General features: G+C 44.6%; 5 protein-coding genes across 6 annotated transcripts; 1 reads left to right on the forward strand and 4 right to left on the reverse strand.

Moving 5' to 3' along the window:
- Positions 1-281: 281 nt before the first annotated feature.
- On the reverse strand, positions 282-1,424 carry LOC126923691 (uncharacterized). Its single transcript, XM_050737387.1, has 4 exons — positions 1,340-1,424; positions 1,131-1,196; positions 826-1,044; positions 282-747 (listed from the first exon to the last, which is right to left on the reverse strand). The coding sequence occupies exons 1-4, from the start codon at positions 1,422-1,424 to the stop codon at positions 335-337; spliced, it is 783 nt and encodes a 260-aa protein (XP_050593344.1). The 3' UTR covers positions 282-334.
- Positions 1,425-2,965: 1,541 nt separating this feature from the next.
- Positions 2,966-5,881, reverse strand: LOC126923149 (uncharacterized). The gene is made up of 4 exons (XM_050736321.1): positions 5,277-5,881; positions 4,974-5,198; positions 4,797-4,897; positions 2,966-4,126 (listed from the first exon to the last, which is right to left on the reverse strand). Exons 2-4 carry the CDS (start codon positions 5,158-5,160, stop codon positions 3,893-3,895), a joined length of 522 nt encoding a protein of 173 aa, XP_050592278.1. The 5' UTR covers positions 5,161-5,198; positions 5,277-5,881; the 3' UTR covers positions 2,966-3,892.
- A 77-nt stretch (positions 5,882-5,958) lies between these two features.
- On the reverse strand, positions 5,959-7,646 carry LOC126923146 (uncharacterized). The gene is made up of 3 exons (XM_050736318.1): positions 7,082-7,646; positions 6,840-6,971; positions 5,959-6,595 (listed from the first exon to the last, which is right to left on the reverse strand). Exons 1-3 carry the CDS (start codon positions 7,317-7,319, stop codon positions 6,396-6,398), a joined length of 570 nt encoding a protein of 189 aa, XP_050592275.1. The 5' UTR covers positions 7,320-7,646; the 3' UTR covers positions 5,959-6,395.
- A 2,139-nt stretch (positions 7,647-9,785) lies between these two features.
- Positions 9,786-17,568, forward strand: LOC126923166 (uncharacterized). Of its 2 annotated transcripts, XM_050736335.1 has the most exons (4): positions 9,786-11,414; positions 11,869-12,858; positions 13,039-14,755; positions 14,825-17,568. In XM_050736335.1, exons 1-4 carry the CDS (start codon positions 10,311-10,313, stop codon positions 16,681-16,683), a joined length of 5,670 nt encoding a protein of 1,889 aa, XP_050592292.1. In that variant the 5' UTR covers positions 9,786-10,310; the 3' UTR covers positions 16,684-17,568. The 2 variants fall into 2 exon arrangements, with proteins under 2 accessions (XP_050592292.1, XP_050592291.1); XM_050736334.1 differs by having other exon boundaries at positions 9,787-11,414; positions 11,869-14,755.
- A 588-nt stretch (positions 17,569-18,156) lies between these two features.
- Positions 18,157-19,806, reverse strand: LOC126923202 (uncharacterized). The gene is made up of 4 exons (XM_050736468.1): positions 19,025-19,806; positions 18,910-18,953; positions 18,570-18,835; positions 18,157-18,508 (listed from the first exon to the last, which is right to left on the reverse strand). Exons 1-4 carry the CDS (start codon positions 19,068-19,070, stop codon positions 18,400-18,402), a joined length of 465 nt encoding a protein of 154 aa, XP_050592425.1. The 5' UTR covers positions 19,071-19,806; the 3' UTR covers positions 18,157-18,399.
- Positions 19,807-19,874: the final 68 nt, after the last annotated feature.

Raw genomic sequence — 19,874 nt, forward strand, 5'->3', positions numbered from 1 at the left:
TACATAACCAGCGTAACAAAGAAACTGTCACAGCACGTTGCGAATGATCGTCCGCATGAATCACCGTCATCTCGATTCTCATTTAACGCAAAAGACTTTACGCTTGACGCACAGGCGTTCCGCTCCGATTTGATCGTTTACGGCAAATCCTTCAAGTATGTTAAAAATTTAACGAAATTCGAATACAGACGTTTCAAAATTCCATCGATTCGACTCGCTTTTTTGTATTTCATCGATCCATTTTCCCTTTTATTCGTTAATAAGAATTTCACGTCGCATAAAGTTTCCCCTAAGCTACTTTAACGAACAAGTTTTGCTTTCTTTTAAAAATTTATTACGTAAAAATTCGAAAGATAAACAAAATTCGTTCTCCACGTCCAGTACCAAAGGGCAATTTCGTCGTATTATCGCTGGCAACAAACGAAACGTTCGGCCGATGACCAAATTCGTTCGACAAATATTTCACTCGGGTATCGATACCATTTCCACTTTCCGCGCGAAAGCTGCCATTTTTTTCTCCGCTTCTATATCCATCTTCTCGATGCTCGTGTGTCGTTATCGAGCAATTAAAGCGATAGTAAAGATCGTTCGCCGTCTTCTCCAGCATTCGATCATCCACGTTCGGCTCTTTGAGGCGTGGATCTACCGTATCTTTCACGACGTCTCGAACTAAATTCTTTCCTCTTCTCTCGTTAGAAAAATCCTTCGAGCTTTGAGAGATTTCATTTCTCTCGTGAGAAAGTTTATCTGCAAAGTAATCGAGTAAATAGCAATAGTAAATAGTCGAACGATAATCATCGGACGTGTAAGAGAAGGATCTTTTACCATTTCTCTTTTTTCCCATTTCCAACGTCTCTGCCATCCTTTGTGGCAGGGCATCCAACTTTTTATTGGAAGTAAGTAGCGTTACCGGTCGAATGGTCTGTGTCGTACGTTCAGATTCGTCTGTTTTCACTGCAAGTTTGCACGCACTACGAGTCCTTGCTACAGCTTCTACCAGCTTCTTTCCAATTTTCTGCCTCGATATTTCTTGCGCATCCTTCACTGAAATTTAACCATAGGGTTTATTACTTTTCTGCAATATATATATTCGAATTATCTTGGTTTATGAATATAATTTGCAGACTTACAACTTTTAATTCTTCTATAAGTCATAGTCACTCCTATAGTCATTCCCGTGATAATTCCATCAGCATCTTGTGAAATGGACATACGTATTTCGTTAACTTTGGCTTTCGTCGAATATTTATGTCTGAATCACACTCTCGTTCCGGAAAAAGAAAAAACAAAAAGATGCTTAACACGATCGAAAACGACTCGAAGAACGCATTTTACGAACCTTTCTTCTCGTACCTATGTTGAAAAACAACGATGTTGAACCCAAATTCGTAAGGTCTGTTTTGCTCGGCCGTTCCACTTGTCATTGCGAAATTCCAAAGCATAAGAATAAGGAAGAGAAAGCACGTAACTTTGGTAAGCATTCTCTAAAACGGTTCGAGCGCGCTTCGATCTTTTCGCAACGTTAAGGTTAAAGTTGAGAGCAAAATCTGACTAATAATAATTTTACTAAATAAGCTACGTTTGTTTTAAATACGAACAAAGATAAAGAAATTCATTGTTTCAAATGAAATCTAAAATAACGAAGTCAGTTGTCGCATCGAGTATTCTTAGACAACGAATTACTCTCAAACTGTACACGCTAAACAGCCGTATAGGCTAAAATCAATCCATTTTTGCTTTCAATATCTCAAATATTTTGCGAGAAAGAACGTCTTACGTGCAACAACATCTTCACGTGCTTGGTCAGCACGTTAAACGAAGAAGAGCCCCTCGAGACTCGAACGATGATGTAACTAAGCGAGGAAAAGATTTTCTCCGATTTACCGAACAACTTATCGAAGGAGAAGAGGAAATCGTGGAATCCGCATATGCGAAAAGTCTACGGACGCGTAGAAGTGTCCTCGACGCTCGCTTTCGCGCGTTTCCTATATAATTATACGACGACATACGGCTACCGATCTTCTACCGACGCATCGAAGCTACATCGATTTTCTACTAATGTACAAAGCCGTAAAAGTTCTTGTCAAAGTTTCTTTTAAAACACGTTTTTATCGCGTACATCGTACAATATTTACGTTCCCGTAATAACTGCGAATTTCGCGAATTTATCAACTATTTTCTGGATTGCACGCGTTACTCCTCCTTTCAAAAAAGTATCGCAAGTGGTAAGTAAGCGGATTTCCATCTCACGTACGTTTCCTCCGATCTTTAATCGCCTATGTTACGTATTTCTATTTCTACCGGTTTACGATTACCTCGTTAGAGATCCAGCAGAGATCAACGGATCCGGGTGTTTAATTTAATTAAACGAAATTAATAAGCGGCGAACGAGACCACGTACCATTAATTGCCATCGAGATCTGCCATAAAGATCGTTAATTTATATAGTTAAAGGCGAACAACGTCGGTATCGCTGTAAACGTAAAGCAAACGTAAAGGGAAAGATTCTGTCAAAGAGAATTCGACTTTTCTAATGACAAACACGCTCGATCAAATTAGATACGCGATTGTAAGTTTTCTTGAAAAGCCGAATGCTTTCACGTGTCGCGGCGCTGATCTAAGCTCGTACGCATACAGAGATTAATCCGGGTTCCATTCTGATTTGCCACGTATGCGTCGTGCATCGTGCATTTTGTAGTTTAGAAAACGGTATAGGACTACGATTCGTATGGCGAACTGTCGATACGGGATCGATGGCGTTGGCATACTAACTATGCGAACGGAAGGTGGGTTTCTGGCACGTATACGCACCACGAATATCGAGGCCTTGAAGAATAAATTCGACATTGACAATACTTTCGTTACGTGCCCCTAGCATCGATCTATATCCGTCTCTAACGATCGAACCTCGTCACGAAACGTTATACGCGAACAGTTTGCTCGTTTCTTAAAAAGTAGAGCGGTCTTCTGGTGCAGTTTTTGCATTCAAGAATCGTGATCGTTACCGTAAACGTGAAGAATTTTCTGAAACGGTAGTTACAGTAATTCGTCAAAGTACCTCGACAATTATATTTGAAACTTTTTATCGATACACTTGGCATTTCATATGGGACATTTACAAATTTCACTAGCGGTATAATGACATTCATTCGACATACATCACGATTATATCGGTAAAGTTTGGAAGGAATCCGGAGATGTACATAGAACGTACGAAATATGCGGACCAGGTATACCGTATTTCGGAGAAATCATAAAAATATCCAAACACTTAATCATGTATTTAAGACGAACGTTTATTTCGTATATCGATTTTTGTACCAAATAGCTCGTAGTAAATGTCTTTTAACTTCTTCGTAGATTTTCTGATTGGTTTCAAATTTCAACGACATAATCGCGATAAGTCTGTTTCGTCGCAGCGTTGATAAAATTTTATCCGAGAAAAACGAAAGAAAGCTGCGCTGTAATCCCAAAGACGTTTGGTCATCGGCACGCGATGTTCATCCCCGTCGAAATCGATCGGTATTATATAAATTTCGATTTCGACGTTGAATTTAACGGCAGAGAAAAGGGAAAACCCTGGTCGTAGCTGATCGCTTCAGAATCTGGACCAAAATGCCGTTAGCAGCTCGAAGTAGGTCACTTGGAATATCTCGTTGTTGGTCGTTGCGCACGGACGTTCTTTCGAGACCCAAAATTTAATTTTAATTTTATATACAATCCGGTGCGTTTTCGTCGCGTGGAAAATCGTGTATACTCTTGATTAGAACCGTATATTTGAAATATCGTGACATTTTGTCGCCATCGTTACGTATCACAGATACACAATTTGGTTGGAACAGCAATTATTCTAAATACGATTATTCGATGAAGTAATCGAAGCTATTCTATTTTACAGGTGCCGTTTCATTCGTCGTCCCCACCAACCTTTGTCGTTGTCTTCCAGTTCGTGATAAGCGTGATAATAGTGATCGTGATATTCGGGTTTATGGATCAGTACCACTTCCGATTTCTGCGAATTCCTCAGCGCGTTGTACAACATTATCGCCAATGCGATTTTTCCTATGAAAATGCTTCGAAGCAAATTGATCTTGAGGGAGGCGAGGGTAGCTGGTAACGTTGCTAACTAAAATGCAAATGCGCGTTAGAAGTAGCGGCTTCCTAAATTCATTTGTCAGCGATACGTAGACTGCGAATATTTATGCATTTATGGGAAATAGAGAAATGTAAAAATATACAAAGCGGAAAAGGGGGGTACGACAGAACGAATGGATAAAATAAAACACCAGTGTTACTCTTCGATAAGAGACGCGAATGAGCCGCGGTCGTACAACACGAGACTAAACACTTGCTCGCAACGCAGTTCGTGCGCATTAATTTCCCATTTATTCTTCTCTACTTTGAAAACTCGCATCTTGAAAATTTAAAACGATAAGTACAGCCAGTATTTCGACGTTTTAGCTCGTTTTGCACCTCGCGTTCAAGTATAGGTATTAAATGTTAAATTAGTTCACCCGGGACAAAAGAGTGGGATAAAACGTAACGCCCGCGTACCCCTATAGCGAAGAGTGAAAATGTCCCTTGGTACGTATTATTCTCTTTTGCAATTATTCTATCGCGGAATAAAATTGTACCAGTTATTGTACCAGTTTTCGAGAAAATTCATACGATATATGAAATGTCAGAGATAGGTCCACGAGGCTTGTACGGCTCGATAGTAGTGCGTTATACCCCACCGTTCCGCTATTGCATAAAAATTTGCAGGCTAATAATACGTATAGGGTGTTAATTTAAACCTGCCAGATTAGAGGAGCCATCATCATCGTCATTCCAATTCTTTTTAGGATACCTTTCTTAAATTTGAATCTTCCCGTATCTCGTTGCTCTACGTCGTTCCCTTCAAAAGAAATTGTAACTAATCGCGCTATTCGTGGATGCGTATTGAACACTGATCTTAGAAACGTTTTACTTACTTTCGAACAGCGACGACAGGCTCAGAGTAACGTTTGCTTCGTCATTCGCGATATACAGTGCAATTCCCTGAGAAACGTCAACCCTCAAAGTGTCGTTCAACTCCTTTGCGACATCTTCGGCACGGGCCAAAGTTTGAAAGAGAATTACGACGCACAAGCACGAAAAAATTACGTCCACTCTATTCATGGCTGCGTTGCGTCGCCTCGTCGCTTAGAAAGTTAATTCTTAAATAGAAATATAACCTATTAGCTTCCTTTTGACTGCCTTTCTAATTGCCGCTTAATTATTCATTCTTCCGTTACCTTTCCTTCTATCATTCTTCCGATATCGATCGTTAAGGGGAGTAAGGAATTTCGTTGCGAATCACCGTTTACCGCGTTCCGCGTAACGTTATTCGTTACGCGTTTGTCGCTGCTCCTTTTCTTACTTCCGGTCCGGGGTCCAAACTGACTCGGCTTGACAGCCGTTCTGACGAACGATCTCGAAATTTGTTCGATTTTACAATCGCGCGATCAAATTATCTTTCGGGCTGTCGAGCTTTTCGCACGCTTAAAACATCAACGATCGTTTTTACGTGTTTGTACTTTTATTCGTTTCATAACCGACGAGTAGAACGCGTGGTGCTTGTATTCGATCGATGATGGAGACTGCTAAGGAATCGTAGCAAGCGGAGAGCAGACAATTTCCTTTTTGCCGTCTGCTTACCCCACTGAAACTAGGAAACTGGGTCTCTGCAGTTCGCTGCCGCGATTCGTGTCATAGAAGGTGTACTATACACGCGGTTGGTCACGGACGCGTATGCGTTCAGCAGACCTTGAAACGCGGAAAATTCAACTTTGCTTCTACATCGCTAAACGTCGAGACTTTCGATTCTCTTCTCATTCTTATCGAAAAATTGATTATTTCGACGGATTCGTGGCTACGATTTCTTCGGTGTCGGAAAATTCATAGTCGAGCAGCTTAATTTCGAAATACAGAGAGAAATTTGCTTGCTAAGAAAGAGTTTAATAAATACATTCTACGATGATACATACACTTTGAATAAATAGGAGTAGAGACGCAGTTTCTTTACAAAATAAATTAACGTTATTGCTAGTTTGAGGTAAACGTGAGGTTGCTCCTTAAACGTACGAGTTTACAATTTTGGTTTTCCAGGTTGGTCGATTAGGCGACGCGAGTTACCAGTCTTATCTCAGAATACTTAAACAAAACTTTGGTACACGAGAAGCGAGTTGCGGTTCGCCGTATCGTCGATGTCTGCTTGACAACCGCAACGTGCTTACTCTATTTTCCCAGCATTAGCGGAGGTCGGGATCAGTCGGTCGGCAGGTAAGGAACGTAATAAGTCCGATAGCCTAGTTTCGATTGCGGCGATCGAAGAGACAGTTTCCGAGAGAAAGATATCGTCGAAGAATTCATCGTCATCCTCTGTAGTAGTAATGTTCTCCCGCGTTTTCCGGTCCGCTTGCCGACATCCATCCATTGTACGCTTGATTGTGAGCTGTCGGCAGACTGTTGTGAACGTGCACGTGGATCGGTTGAGCAGACTGCGCATTGTGCTGCCAACCAGAGGTAAACTTGGCTATTATCGTGCTGAGTTTTAGCATCAATAGTATGGCACCTGCAACCGAGTCCGTATTCAGATTGCGTTATAACGAAAGAATTACGATGTGCGAATTATAAGTAGGAAAAACGTTGCTATCGAATCGTAGATGTTTGATGGATTTCGAAGAACATCTATCGATAAATGGGTCGTCGATGTCTCCTGATTCAGTATGCATGTAGCGTACACTATCATAGCCGAACCGTTATCCCTACGTACATACGTACATACGTACAATGACTATAGAGTAATTTTCGCTTACCGATGAGCAATCCCTTCAGCGAGATCAGAGTTAAAACAGTTAGCATTGTCATCATCACTCCCATTTTGTACATCATCGGCATTAACATAAATTGGATTCGCTTCTGGCCAAACGTTCGAGCTTGTCCGCTTGCTTTTCATAAATATTTAATATCCAATTAGTCGTTCGTCGAATCGATCGCGGTTTGACTATCGTTCGTTTTTGTAAACCATAATATCTCGAAACGTCAACTTTACGCTTACCTCGAACCTTCTTGCTTCCACCGACGAACAGATCGTCGAGGAATTTTCTCAGCTCCTGGATATCGGGGTCCACGGTCGCGTCCTTGGAAATCGGCAGCAGTTTGGTGACTTTGGCGCGTCCAGCTTCGCGCTGGTAACCCGCAGCGACACCAACACTCTGGACGTCCGACAGGATTGCACTTTTTGGAAAAGTAGTCGCGAGCAACGCGCACGCCAGCGTCCAACCAATCGGTCGCATTATCGAACCGGTTACGATCACGTGGTTCTCTTCATCGACACCGGGGCTCCGCTCCAGGCAAAGAATTTCCCTGCCTACGATCGTTGCTCGATCTTTGATCGCGAGATACGAGCAGGAACCACGAATTACAACGTGTTAATCGTGCTCGGACGAGCCGCCGTATGATTCGGACGAACGACCACGACGGCGTTCGCACCACAAAAGAGGATCGGCCTACGTGTGCGCGGTGGATCTGCGCACTACCTCGAATTTCCACCTCGACTGTCAATTTCGTGGACGCGCCGCCGTTGAAACACTTTTGGAGAACGCTATTAGAACGTGCCGCGAGCTTCGCCGGCGTATTCGGCGCGATCACAGCCTCGTTGCGTTTACCGGGCTGCAATTTTTCATGGTTTTATCAGGTATTAGGAAGAAGAGGATCGTCGTCGCTCTCTCACAAATACTTAAATATAAAAGACGAACGTTATCTCTGTTTCGAAAAAGAAAATGGAATCGATCGGTTGGGACAAAACGTAAGATCGCGGTATTCGAGGATCAAAGCTGGCAGTCCCTTCGCGAGTCGTCTGGAATCTTTCCTGCATCCAACGTACATCATGTCCCACTTTCATGGTCGCTGTACCGCGATCATCCGTACATTGCTCGCCTCGCATGGAACTGCTCGACCGTGGAATCCCGTCAGCGAAACTATACGTTCATCCATCGTTGATTATCGTTCGAGTGTGGAGAAGAAGACTCTTTTCCTTAAAACCGTCAAAGGAATACGAAACGAGGGAGGCAGTAACTATAGAACGTCTTTGTCCATTACGTTTTCAATGGCTTTCACGGCCCTGCTAATTTAATGCAGTCAAGCAGCTATTTCTGCAGCGAAGAAGGTAATAAACGTGGTCTGCAATTTCGAAGAAATTACAAACTATAATAACATTCCCAATGAAGTAACCAATGGGTACAAATGGATCCGAACGGTCCTGTGGAAGTTTCGATCGGTCGATATCGATCCGTACGCATCATTTTTCTATCGCCTAGATACGCGATTCTTTGCTTGTAAAATTAAATATGAAATTAAGTGACATTTGCTTTGCGCACACATCTTGGAGGCATCCGAGTATCTCTGATACCTGAAACCTAGGACAGTCCGAAAATGCGGATCGAGATAGATCCAGAAAGAATCGGAGAGAGCGGTGATCGGTAGATCGAGAGGAAGATCGTAATTGGTTAAAGCGAAAAGAAGTTTCTAATGAAAAAGAAGGCGATTCTAAAGGTAGTTAACCACGGAGAAATTTATTGGCAACCCGGTAGACGTATTACGCGCTACGCATCGACGTAAAATCTCGCGAATAATCAGGTGACATAACATGGAGCTGGGAAGCGTGAAACATTCCGCGGAGAAAATGGTAAAAGTAAAGGAGCGAAAGCAGCAATTTGCATGATACGGATTTGCGCCGGCGAGGCGGACGCGGTTATTGCTAGTAAAATCAGAGTCAACGCGGTTGTGAATACACCTTAAGAACGAAGGTGGCATTGGACGGATAAAAGGAAGAAAAGCGGTACAGGTTTACTGCATCGGCTTTGCGAGGTGAATCCGAATTCCTTATGGAAGGAAAGAGAGAAGCGTAAACCGAAGAAGGAAACAGTGGAGGCCATGTTGGAAAATAATGCGCGTCGTAAAAATTCTTTACCCTCCCGTATCCTGTTGCCGGGTAACTCCTCTTTCTCCCTACCGTCCCTTCTAGTCTCGATTCCCGCTCAAGGACTAAAAATCCAACCCCTTGCACCAGAACCAGAAAGGCCGTATTAAAGATGTACTTGAAACCCGGCTTCGACCGTATTCGAGCTGTATCCTCCGGTCTCTTCGCGACGACTTCTTCTTCCCTCGCCGTCTTTTTGCTCCCCTCTCTTGCAACGTTTGCCCGCTCGAACGTTGTGCTCGATCGCGGCGAGCTTTTAAAAGCCAGTCTCGGTGCCGGTATTTTAAGAATACCATAAGGATAAAAGAAACCGATAAATGACTTTTTTCTTACCAGCGTAGAACGTTCTTCGCTTCGAAGAAGCAAGTTTTTTCGAGGTCAGCTCGTCCGATAAGCCGACTGTCGCTTAATTTCCCTTTCCCATCGAAAGTACGGTCTTATCGTTCGGAAAAACAAGGACGAAATGTCAGATTCTGATATTTGAGAATCGGGAGAATCTGGATTCTCCGTTGTCGATAATCGCGGGTCGATTCGAATTCCGTTCTTGGCTGTTCTCCGCGGAGAGATAGTCTGGTCGACTATCTTTTCTCCGTTTAACTGGCGTCGATCTACGATTCTGTTGGTCCAACAGAAATGGTTGAAACGATAGGAAACGAGGGACGCGAGTTCGAGAGTAGAATCGTAAGAGGCTTCGACGTTATTTTCCAAGCACCACTGCCTCAAGGTTGAATGGCTCATTACCGTTCGGCCGCAAGAAGAAACAGAGCTGGACACATTAGCGGTCGGCAACCGGTATAAGCGACTCGTTGCTTCGGCCACGCTGGATGTCGAGCCATAAAAGAGAAGCGATATTATCCTTACGATAGAGTTTTTAACGACCATTCATGATAGCGTTCTATCTATTAGCTAGAAAACGTTGCGCAAAACGCGCGCAATTTCTCCAAACCCTGAAAATGTTGTGCCCGCGAAGGAGGACGCCGGTAGAGTCGTTTAATGGAATGATTCTGCGAATCTCCGCTGCCGATGGAATCGTAAGAAACGTAAAGGTAAATGCATCTACACCCGTTAGACCGCGAACTCGATTCGCTCGTAGAGGGGCAGCATAAAAATGGAAATTCCCGACTGTTGCCTATTCACACAGTCTCGTGAATGCCCGCGTCTCGTTGGTTGAGCCTGTACGTACACTCTCACGAGCATCTTCCTCCGCTGCGTCCCGGACGACGCTATATGTATTACCATACCTCCGCCATGGTTGACCATAGACCGGCTCACAAGTGGCCGAGACATTCGCCTCTCGACCGCGACCATGAGAGCACTCAACTCGCGACGCCTACAGCCAACAAGGACCTTCCATCTCTTCCCTCGATCTTTCCTCTGTCTGCTGTTTCTCCTGTTCGTTCTCCGCGTTGGCCAACCACGCAGTGTATCGCACGATGAACAGAACCAGGTTCAACCAGTTGCCAAACTTTCGCCGGGCGCGAAGAAAGACGACTTTGGTGAAATAAATTCGATGGAGATCGCCGAGCTCAAGCCCGAAGAATCGACGGAGGACATTGGAGAAATTTGTGGACCGCTGAACGTAAACTGTGGCGATGAGGAACACGATCTCGTAGTGTTCGAAGCAGAGTCGAGGAAGAAAAGGGAGAATCGGAAGACGAAGAAGGTGGTGGACGTGGTTGGAGCGAGTGACGAGGGTAGCAGCGAGGTGTTAAAACAGGAAGACGAGGAAGCTGGTGTGGTGAAAAAGCGTAGAAGAAACGACGTTGCTTTGGTCGGTAAATCCGAGGTTCGAGAAAGCGAAGGGATTCCAGTTGGACAGATCGGGGAAGCTACGGACGAGGGAATCAGGAGATTCGATTCGCAAGTGGATGCCGATGGCGTTGCACCTGGCCCGTTCGACGCACGCCACAGTAACGAAGAGTACGAAGGCTCTGTAAAAGCGATCGAGCCTAAAGAATCGGAGATATCCAATGCCGAGGAGAGTCGCATCCAGGATGATGAAAAATCGAAACAAGCGCTTCCCGATTACTTTCGAAAATCGGGAAAGCTCGAAGACGACGACAGCGAAAACGAAAACGAAAAGGAATACTCGGACAAGAGTGCAGACTCCGAAGAAAGGAAAGAGTTTTTCGCGAATAGAGAATACAGATCATTCGTCGAGCCTCGAGGTAAATCGAAACGTAAGAGTTCCACCGTTTACTTGAACGCGGAGGAGAAGAAGATATCCGATGGGGAACAGCAATCGATCGTCGATGGACAGATAAAGAAGTTAATATCGATTCGCGACGACGCGCTGGACGCTCAGAAGACCGACAAGATAGACGAGACCAAAGTCTTAAATTCTAAACGGCAGGTTGAGACGGACGAGTGGCTTGCCTTTAACGAGGAGAAGGTTCGGAGCGCGAACAAGGTAAAACGTATTAAACTAACGGAAGCTAAACGATCGGCCAAGGTGTATAGTTTTCTTAAACGGTGGAAAGCTCGGGCAATTTCTTTGCAAAGCCAGATCGAGGATAGCGCGTTCGTACAACGTTTGAGAAAACGGACGACCAAAGTTCTTCCGGAAATTCCTAGATTCGCGAAGAACACGTTGGAGTCTCGAGTTCGAGTCTTACGCGAGCGATACGAACGAGCTTGGCTTAACCGAGATTCAGTCGCGAATAATCAGATGCGCCGAACTATTGGTAGCTAGTAGAGAGCGACGATCCTTGATCGTTAACTCGACAGGGTGCGTTCGACCGCTTAGTGTCTTAAATTGTATGCGAATCTTCGTTCGACCGTTCGTGATGGACGATATTCCGGAATCGATCGGTCAAAGTTTGAGCAACCTTCCAATCGAGATAAACGTGTTTGACGTGTTTCAGGGTAACAAGCAAAAATCGGGCAGAGTGGAGGATCTTCATCGAGTCAGGCTTCTCACCCCGGACGTCGCGGTGTACAACATCCTGCAAGACGCCCTGGAATCGTATCCCAACGACGAAACGCTGGTCTCTTACATCGATCCGAAAAACGACACTCTGAAGGAATTGCTCACTTTCGATCAGTTGACTATACTCCAGATGGCCGAGAAATTTTTACCTCAAGCCTTACGCCGAGAATATTCCGACAAGATGTTTTCGTGCGTCAGGAGATTCGAATATTTTAGTTGCGTCAAGTACTTTGCGTGGCCTTTGGTCAAACAATACTTCCCAGCGTTGCCCGCTTTTCCAGATTACCAATGTTGGTATCCGATCGCCGATCTGTCCCCGCAGTATCCGATTTTCCCCTTCCCCAGTTTCTCGGAAGAGATCGGCGAGCTGCCAGAAGTGGTGGACGCCGATGGTACCAGAACGAGGAAGCCTAGACCGGAGGCGCTCATCATCCAGGTTCTTCAAAATACGCTAAAGGAACAGCCACGAATATCCACTTCGCCGTCTTTTCTGGATCAATCGATGGATACGTATATAACTCTGATACCCGAGGATCAATTATTAACCATCAACATGGCCGAGCAATTGATCCCAATCTCTTATCGGCCAGAATTTGTCCAGAAGACTGTCAGATGCATGAAGGAGTACAACTATCTCTCTTGTTTCAAATACTCAGCCTGGCCAACGGTCAAACGTTTCATTCCTACTCTTCCGGACATTTTCAGCCTCATGCCGGAGTTTCAAGGTGCAGGACTGTCGTCGGACGTTGGTAGCTACGTTCCACAACTCTCCGCCTATTCCAATCTCAACTTCTACGTGCCTGTCGGAGCAACTACCGTTCCAAAGGATACCGAGGCGCCGGCTTATTCGTCGCTAAAGAATCGAGGAACTTTGTTACGATCTTCCGACCAGTTGGAGACCAAGATCCTGGAGATCCTACAGAAGGTCTATCTTACGAAATCCTACGAGCAAGCCAGAGAGATACCGTCGTTTATTTTAACGGGAAACGCCGTGAGATTCGTTACGTTTACCAAGAGGCAAATTGAAATTTTACACCTGACGGAATCTCTCCTCCCGCCATCTGCTCGCGCGACTTTTATCACCGAGTTTCTTTCCTATCTTCAGAAGAGCAACGATTTCATCGACGCCGCCAGATACGTAATATGGCCGACGATCGCAAAGTACCAGCCGACTTTATCCGAATTCCCACGATCCGAGGTTCCCGATCACGCAAAGGAGCCAGTTGATCCGCAAGGATCATCGGAGATCGAGGAAAGCTCGATAAATCCTGGGCTTCTGATACAAGAACGAGTCGTGTCGAACGTGGAAAAAGAAAAGGCGGCGGGTATCTTCTTCAGAGACAAGGAATCGCGAAACAGAGTACCTAACGTACCGGTAATCAGCGTATCGGGCACTAGATTTGTCCCAATATTCTCCGAGCTTCCAGAGTCTGTGATTTATAACATTCTTCGATCGGTTCAACTGCAATCCATCAAATCTACTTCGGCAACTTCCAGTTTCACGACCAAAAACCAGGAATTCCTCGACTTGCTTACCGTGCAACAGGCGAATATCATTGGTATCGTGGATACTTTGCTTCCGGACAGTGTTCGACCCGATTTTGTCAACTCGATGCTTTCGTGCTTACGCACCGAAAACTTTCTCATATGCACCAGGGACGTGGTTTGGCCAACGTTGTCGCTCTATTTTCCCTGGTTGCCTAATTTCCCGGATTTTGGAATCGTAAGCAGCGTACGACCCAGTGGTTCGCCCAGTGTCGTCTCTAATTCCACGCTAACGGAATCTAGCTCTAGTTCCGATACCCCGGCTCTCTCAGAGACCGACGTGAAGACAGGACAGCACGGGGACACCACGGTGACCATAACCGACACCAGATTCTTTCCAATTTACAACGAATTGCCAGAGACTATCATATCCAACATCCTGAAAGCTGTTCAATTTTCTATTCCTAATTTACCTGGTTCCCCAGCTCCGGTAAGAACGCAAGAGTTTTCGCCGCATCTGTCCGACCATCAGATCAATATTATAAATATCGCGGAGAATTTGTTGCCGATTCCAACGAGGCTCGAATATATCGAGAATATGAAGCCATGCATCGAGGAACGAAACTTCTTGCAATGTAGCAGAGACGTTACTTGGCCAACGATCGCCAAGTTTTATCCATGGCTACCTAGCTTCCCGAATTTCGGTACTCTTCAGAATCTGCCTGACGAGTCGAGTTCTCGAGCTGGTTTGATCAAAGAGGCAGAACTTTTAGAGCAAGCCGAGGGAAAAATAGAGAATATCTTATCCGACATTTTGGGCAAGAGTCCGGAATTGGAGCGATCGTATTTAAATCTAACCGATTCTGTTAGCTCCAGTTTGAACAAGAGACAGATAAATATCATCAGATTGGTGGAAAGAGCAATACCAGACGCGGCTAGACAATCTTACGTCACGCGAATGCAAAATTGCATAACGGGTTACAATTTTCTAGCTTGCACGAATAACATAATCTGGCCAATTCTCAAACAATACAGTTTCTCGTTGCCCGACTTTTCCAGCATCAGCGATTTGTTTTCTCAGTTCCCCGGCATCGTACAGATTCCTCCTGACCTGCCAGACTTTGGATCCATCGCCAGTAATATTCCAAGTATTTCTCAACTACCAGGGATTTTACAGATCCCCGGAATTTCCCAGCTGTCAACCGGGTTTCCCACGTTGTCGACGCAGCCTGGCGAACTCGCGGCACGATCAGACTCGCAAAATTCGCAGAGCGATACGCGCGCAGAAGCCCAGGAGGGCAACTCGAAAGGAGACCCAACGATCACGCCGTCAGTAGGTGAATCTATCGTTGATCGATATTTATAGAAACTATCGGAATTGTCTCTAATTCTTTCTATCTTTACAGACAATGACGGAGCCGTCCCAGGATACGCAAACCAACCGCCAGGCATCCTCATAGACATCTCCAACGAGAAGGTCGACTCGTCCGATACTGGTAGAGAAGCAGCAACTATCGATTCAAAATCGTCGGAAGAAGTTAAACGTAGACAACGTAGGAGCACCATAGACGTCCTCGGCTCTTATTACGATAACGAAGAAGCGGACACAGCGGATAGCTTGGCGTCTTCGAAATCGTCGACCCTGGCGTTGCCAAACATCACGGAATCCGAGTACCTTCGTTTATTGATCAAAATGAAGGAGAATCTGAGATTTTCCAACGCGAATCCCTCTAAATCGGAACAGTATCTCGCCGACAAGTTGAACTCCACGATGAGAAATTCTTTGACCGCCGACCAGTACGAGATCTTAAAGATTATCCAAGACTTGGAAGATCGACCATCGAGCAAAGGACTTACGCAACAGGTTATACAGTGTCTTCTGAGTCTCAGTTTCATACGATGCTTGGGTATCTTCGTTTGGCCGCTTGTCGTCAGTAATCTGCCTTCTCTTCCCGGTCTTCCGTCTCTACCAAGTTTCGGTATCTTGGGGCGTAACTTGGACACGGACAGTCAGGTGCGCAATTTCTTCGGCATGTCGACGACCGACTTCGAGCAGAAGCTGCTGGAAAGGAAGGAATCGATCGAGAGCTTCTTACTCGACTGGTACAGAAAGCTGGCGGAGGACAAGTTTCAAACGGATGTAGGATATCTCAAGATCAAGGGCTATGGGAATAACCAGCTGGGAATTAGCTTCTCCGGATTCAGAGAAGGTAGAGGAGCGAAACTCAAGGATAACAAGAATCTTCCTAGTATATTGACGATCATAAGCGACATAATGGAGGAAGTTTTGGACCAACGACCCGAAGGTGACAGAGCGAAGAAGGATAAGGAGAAGAGGGAAAGAAGCATAAAAGGTTCGAGAGAAACTGATATTCAGTTCTTGAAGAACAGCGAGGAGATCGTTGATATTAAGAGGTCGATAGACGACGATGAGATTATCACGCTGTTTCTCGACAGGATCAGACCGAACGATTCAGAGGTAGAGAACGACGATACCAAGTATACTTCTGATGACGCGTACGATGCTTTCGGAGTTCTCTTTGGGACGAAATTGCACGACAAACTTGCCGGCGAAATAGAATCCCTCGATGCCGAGCTTAGAATGGAAAAAGCAGAGAACGGTCCGATAGAGCCGATAAGGGAAGTGGACATCGTGTCTTTAGAGTCTGAAAAAGATTCTGACGAGTCGAAGGTTCTACCGACGAAGAGCCAAGTGGCGTACGATTTCGAGAAAGAGTCGTCGCGGGACCAAGAAGAAAGACAAAGAAGGAAACGAGCCAAGAACTTTTTCAAATCTTTTTTAGAGAAATATTCGGACAGACGGTCCAAGGACGACTCGAACGCGGAAAGTTTCGATAACGTCGGGGATAATAAAATCATCGAAGAATATGAGAAAGACGCGAAATCCACTTTGGTCGTTCAACTGCCACGTTTACACGAGGAAGTGGTGTCGAGAAAGGTGACCAATTCGATGATTCACATGGGCAAAGCTTTCAAGACGAAGATGACGCAGATGATGCCAGGATTCGGACTGGTCCTGTCGTTTTTGCTTCAAATGGCACTGGCTCACGCGCGTGCAACCGCGTCAATGGCTGGAATGATCAGCAATATGGCCCTCGGAACGGCTATGTTCGGAATGATTCGAGATTCTTTCTTTGGATCGAGCGGTCATCCAAAAATTAAGTACGTTTACGACAACGATAAGAACGGACCAGGAATCTCTTGGCCTACTCAATACGAATCCGGTTCTCGTTACTACGGATAGCCATCGTTATAGATAACTAATTATTACGAGCGTTATCGGAATATTATATCGGATAGTGGAGCGATGAAATTTCACGCGATATTCGTTAGATCTCTGACACGCGTAGCGATTTTGATAAATGTAGCGATAGGAGTAAACGATGTTGGAGGATTCCGGATTTCATGGGAACAGGAGTCGAATTATCTGGAGTCGGGATGCATAGGCTAGCCTACGAGCCAGTTTTAAATAAGTAAGAGGGTTCTACGGTTACTGATTACGATTACGCTATGGTAGAATTGTAGTTGACGCACGGCACTTGATCTACTAAGAGTTAAGACGCATCGACTTGGTTGGTCGAGGGTTCGTCGTTCGTTTACCTTAAAGGCTGAATAACAATGAACGTTATATTGGGCTAGCTTTAATTTTCTTCCGTAACGCGGTTGACGACGATCCGATCGTCGGCGCTCTTACTCAGTCTTCCCACGAAATAAATACATATCTACATAGACATTTTAACAGCACGGACTGCAGAGACTCGATCTTAGTTAGGAACAAATGTAGCTCACAATCGATACGTTTCGACGAGTTTATTTTAAATAAAATTCGTATCAGCTCTTGTTCGTTCGTGGAGGGTTTAATGGTGAAGGGTAACACAATATCTTGATCGCGCTGTTCTCTTATCGATCTGCGTATAATCGAATTGCGCTCGATAACTAAGGACAACACGTAGGTGGTATACGTATATTGTAAAGGCCTTAGCTGCTAAGACTGCCAGCGATTCTCGCTAGTTTCTCGCAATATCTACCTTTACGAAGAATAAAAAAAACGCTTGAGAATCCACCCATCCTGGTTTCCTTCCTACGAGCACCTCTGACTTAGCTACCGCTTTTTATCGATCCTTCTGTTGCCGGCGCTAATTTTTCAAGATAAGGATCGCGGGATGCGCGCGAGTAACGTAATTGCTCCTGTCTCGAGCGCCTCGCTTCTTACGCGTAAAAAAACTAAAACCAGCTACACCAACAGACGTATATCGAGATTAAGAAGATGGATATTTGATTGTACGGCTTATCGCAATCGCGAGGAACGACGTTGGCTGCAATTTCAAGCACTCGGAGGGCCACCATCCGAACAGTCAAGATTCGCACGAATACGACGTTACCTTGGTTCTTTATTTGCCGTACATCGGCTACTTTATTTTCTTTTTCTTCTTTTTCTACGCTTTGATGTTTAAAAATCCTACCGGATGTTGCATTTTAAATTAATCGTACTATAGACGGAACGGGGGGGAAGGATCGTGCATCGAACCCTTGGAAATTCTCGACATACACGAGAAGAATGTTTTTACGTTGCATATACGACGGTTCTTTTACAAAGATCGGTGCTTCAGATACGTAATTGGGTAAATGTCGGACTGCCACATATTTCATATTATTAAACGATCACTACCGCCGTTAAAGCGCAGAAAAAGATACGATCAGCCTATTAAGCTGGTGCTCGCGATCGATCGTTATACTATTTATTTCTAAACTTATATTACCGGAATACATATCGTTTTAAGCAAAAATATAAGTAAAATATATCGTCGGAAATATGTGTACGTAATCGCATACTTGTCGCTGTACGTATGTAGAGACGCGCGTTTATTACGATATAGAAGTTTCACAGGCATAAACTCGTTACGTTCTCGATAAACGTAAAGTAAAGTAACACTTGTGCGACGTCTTGATCCCTTAGGCGTCACGCTAGCAGAAGGGGCAGCACAGAAGGTATCTCTTCTGTTTCCTCCGACAGGGTGTGATTTTCTTCCGTCGCGTCCACAGAGAAGGGTAACTCGTTTAAATAAAACCTAGGACAAATTTACAAACGTCGATCGCTCGTATCGAGACGCTCAAACTTCAAGTATTTACCATTCGTTCGCACGATCGCAGTCAATGTGTTCTTCGTCGCTGCACACGCGTTCTCTCTGATCGAACAAGGTGTTGTTCGGACAAATTACGGGGAAACCTTTGCCTAAATCGTCACAGGCGTGGAAAACTCGACAATCGTAGTCCAGATCTGCGTACAAACCAACCGGTTTACCCTCGCAGGAAAATCGGAAAGTCAGATTATCGAAAACATCGAAATCGCTCGTTTCTTCGGACAGGTCCTCGTAAGTCTCTAGGCGGTGTCGATCCTAGCGAGAAGAAACATCTTTTCATTCTTTTTCAAATTTTAATTCGCGATACGAAAGAAGAATTTAAAACGTACGATGTAACCTAGAGTTGGTAAAGCAACGATGACGACCAACGGCCCTGTAAAACAGAGATTCCTTTCGCAAAGAAAAATTCGTTTTTCAAAGAAATTGGAAATATATTTTACTTACGAGTCCATAGCAGAAGCTTCGAGATAGATATAGTCGAAGAACGCATGTTTTTACAAATTTCCGAAAGAATTTCTTTTGTGGTATTCGTTGCGAATCACGATCTCTGTGCGCGCGATTCGACGATACTCCTCGGCTGATGCGGTAGCTGTCTTTACTGGCACTCCTGGTTCTTGAACCGTGCTATTCAGACAACTTATCGACCTTAATGAGCGAGTAATTTCTCGAAGAGCGTAACGCTATTTCTCGTTACACTTTAAACGCTCGCTAACCGGGATATCCGGTTATTATTTGACGAACGTTTACAAACTGCCAACTAATCGAATCTATGTGATGTTCAAAAAGTTAAAGTTACTTACGAGACATCCACCGGTGAAAATAGATTCAACTAGATTACTCTATTTGCGAAAACGATTTACGGTAACGCGCTTAATTTAACGTAGTTCGACGTTACGCGGTTCGAAAGTTTTTCATCGCTCTTATCCTCGTCGTTGAAATTATCTATAACATCGATTGAAAATCTCCGTGCGATTAATTTTACGTACCGATAGATGTCACTGGCTCGTAAAGAAGTCGTTGTTCTAAGCGACTTTCACCCGCGTCGACCAATCGCGGCCATCGTTCTCCACTTTCTTCCATCTTAAACGCGGCTTTCCTCCGACAACTCCTTCTCTAACGTATACGTATATACGTAAACAGAAGGCCACGGAAAAACGATTCAGAGTATTATTCTCCAAACTAAAAGTTAGTTAACAATTTTTCTAAAGCGTTCGATTATAATTACGATAAGAAGAGAGAATATCGAACGCACGTATCGAGAAACGGGCTTCGATACGGCCCTGAGAGACAACGA

The sequence above is a fragment of the Bombus affinis genome, chromosome 13, assembly GCF_024516045.1.
Source record: "Bombus affinis isolate iyBomAffi1 chromosome 13, iyBomAffi1.2, whole genome shotgun sequence".
Taxonomy (NCBI): Eukaryota; Metazoa; Arthropoda; class Insecta; order Hymenoptera; family Apidae; genus Bombus; species Bombus affinis.

Coding starts and splice junctions, on each gene's coding strand:
- LOC126923691 (XM_050737387.1), bottom strand. CDS start 1,424: ATGACAAGTGGAACGGCCGAGCAAAACAGACCTTACGAATTTGGGTTC. Junction 1,045..1,130: donor TTATAGAAGAATTAAAAGTT/GTAAGTCTGCAA, acceptor GTTAAATTTCAG/TGAAGGATGCGCAAGAAATA. Junction 748..825: donor AATGGGAAAAAAGAGAAATG/GTAAAAGATCCT, acceptor ATTACTTTGCAG/ATAAACTTTCTCACGAGAGA.
- LOC126923149 (XM_050736321.1), bottom strand. CDS start 5,160: ATGAATAGAGTGGACGTAATTTTTTCGTGCTTGTGCGTCGTAATTCTC. Junction 4,898..4,973: donor CCTGTCGTCGCTGTTCGAAA/GTAAGTAAAACG, acceptor TTTCTTTTGAAG/GGAACGACGTAGAGCAACGA. Junction 4,127..4,796: donor TGGCTCCTCTAATCTGGCAG/GTTTAAATTAAC, acceptor TTTGCATTTTAG/TTAGCAACGTTACCAGCTAC.
- LOC126923146 (XM_050736318.1), bottom strand. CDS start 7,319: ATGCGACCGATTGGTTGGACGCTGGCGTGCGCGTTGCTCGCGACTACT. Junction 6,972..7,081: donor TGGAAGCAAGAAGGTTCGAG/GTAAGCGTAAAG, acceptor ATTTATGAAAAG/CAAGCGGACAAGCTCGAACG. Junction 6,596..6,839: donor GCTGAAGGGATTGCTCATCG/GTAAGCGAAAAT, acceptor ACTCGGTTGCAG/GTGCCATACTATTGATGCTA.
- LOC126923166 (XM_050736334.1), top strand. CDS start 10,311: ATGAGAGCACTCAACTCGCGACGCCTACAGCCAACAAGGACCTTCCAT. Junction 11,415..11,868: donor AGGTTCGGAGCGCGAACAAG/GTAAAACGTATT, acceptor GACGTGTTTCAG/GGTAACAAGCAAAAATCGGG. Junction 14,756..14,824: donor AACGATCACGCCGTCAGTAG/GTGAATCTATCG, acceptor CTATCTTTACAG/ACAATGACGGAGCCGTCCCA.
- LOC126923202 (XM_050736468.1), bottom strand. CDS start 19,070: ATGCGTTCTTCGACTATATCTATCTCGAAGCTTCTGCTATGGACTC. Junction 18,954..19,024: donor GAAGCTTCTGCTATGGACTC/GTAAGTAAAATA, acceptor TCTGTTTTACAG/GGCCGTTGGTCGTCATCGTT. Junction 18,509..18,569: donor TGCGATCGTGCGAACGAATG/GTAAATACTTGA, acceptor AATTTGTCCTAG/GTTTTATTTAAACGAGTTAC.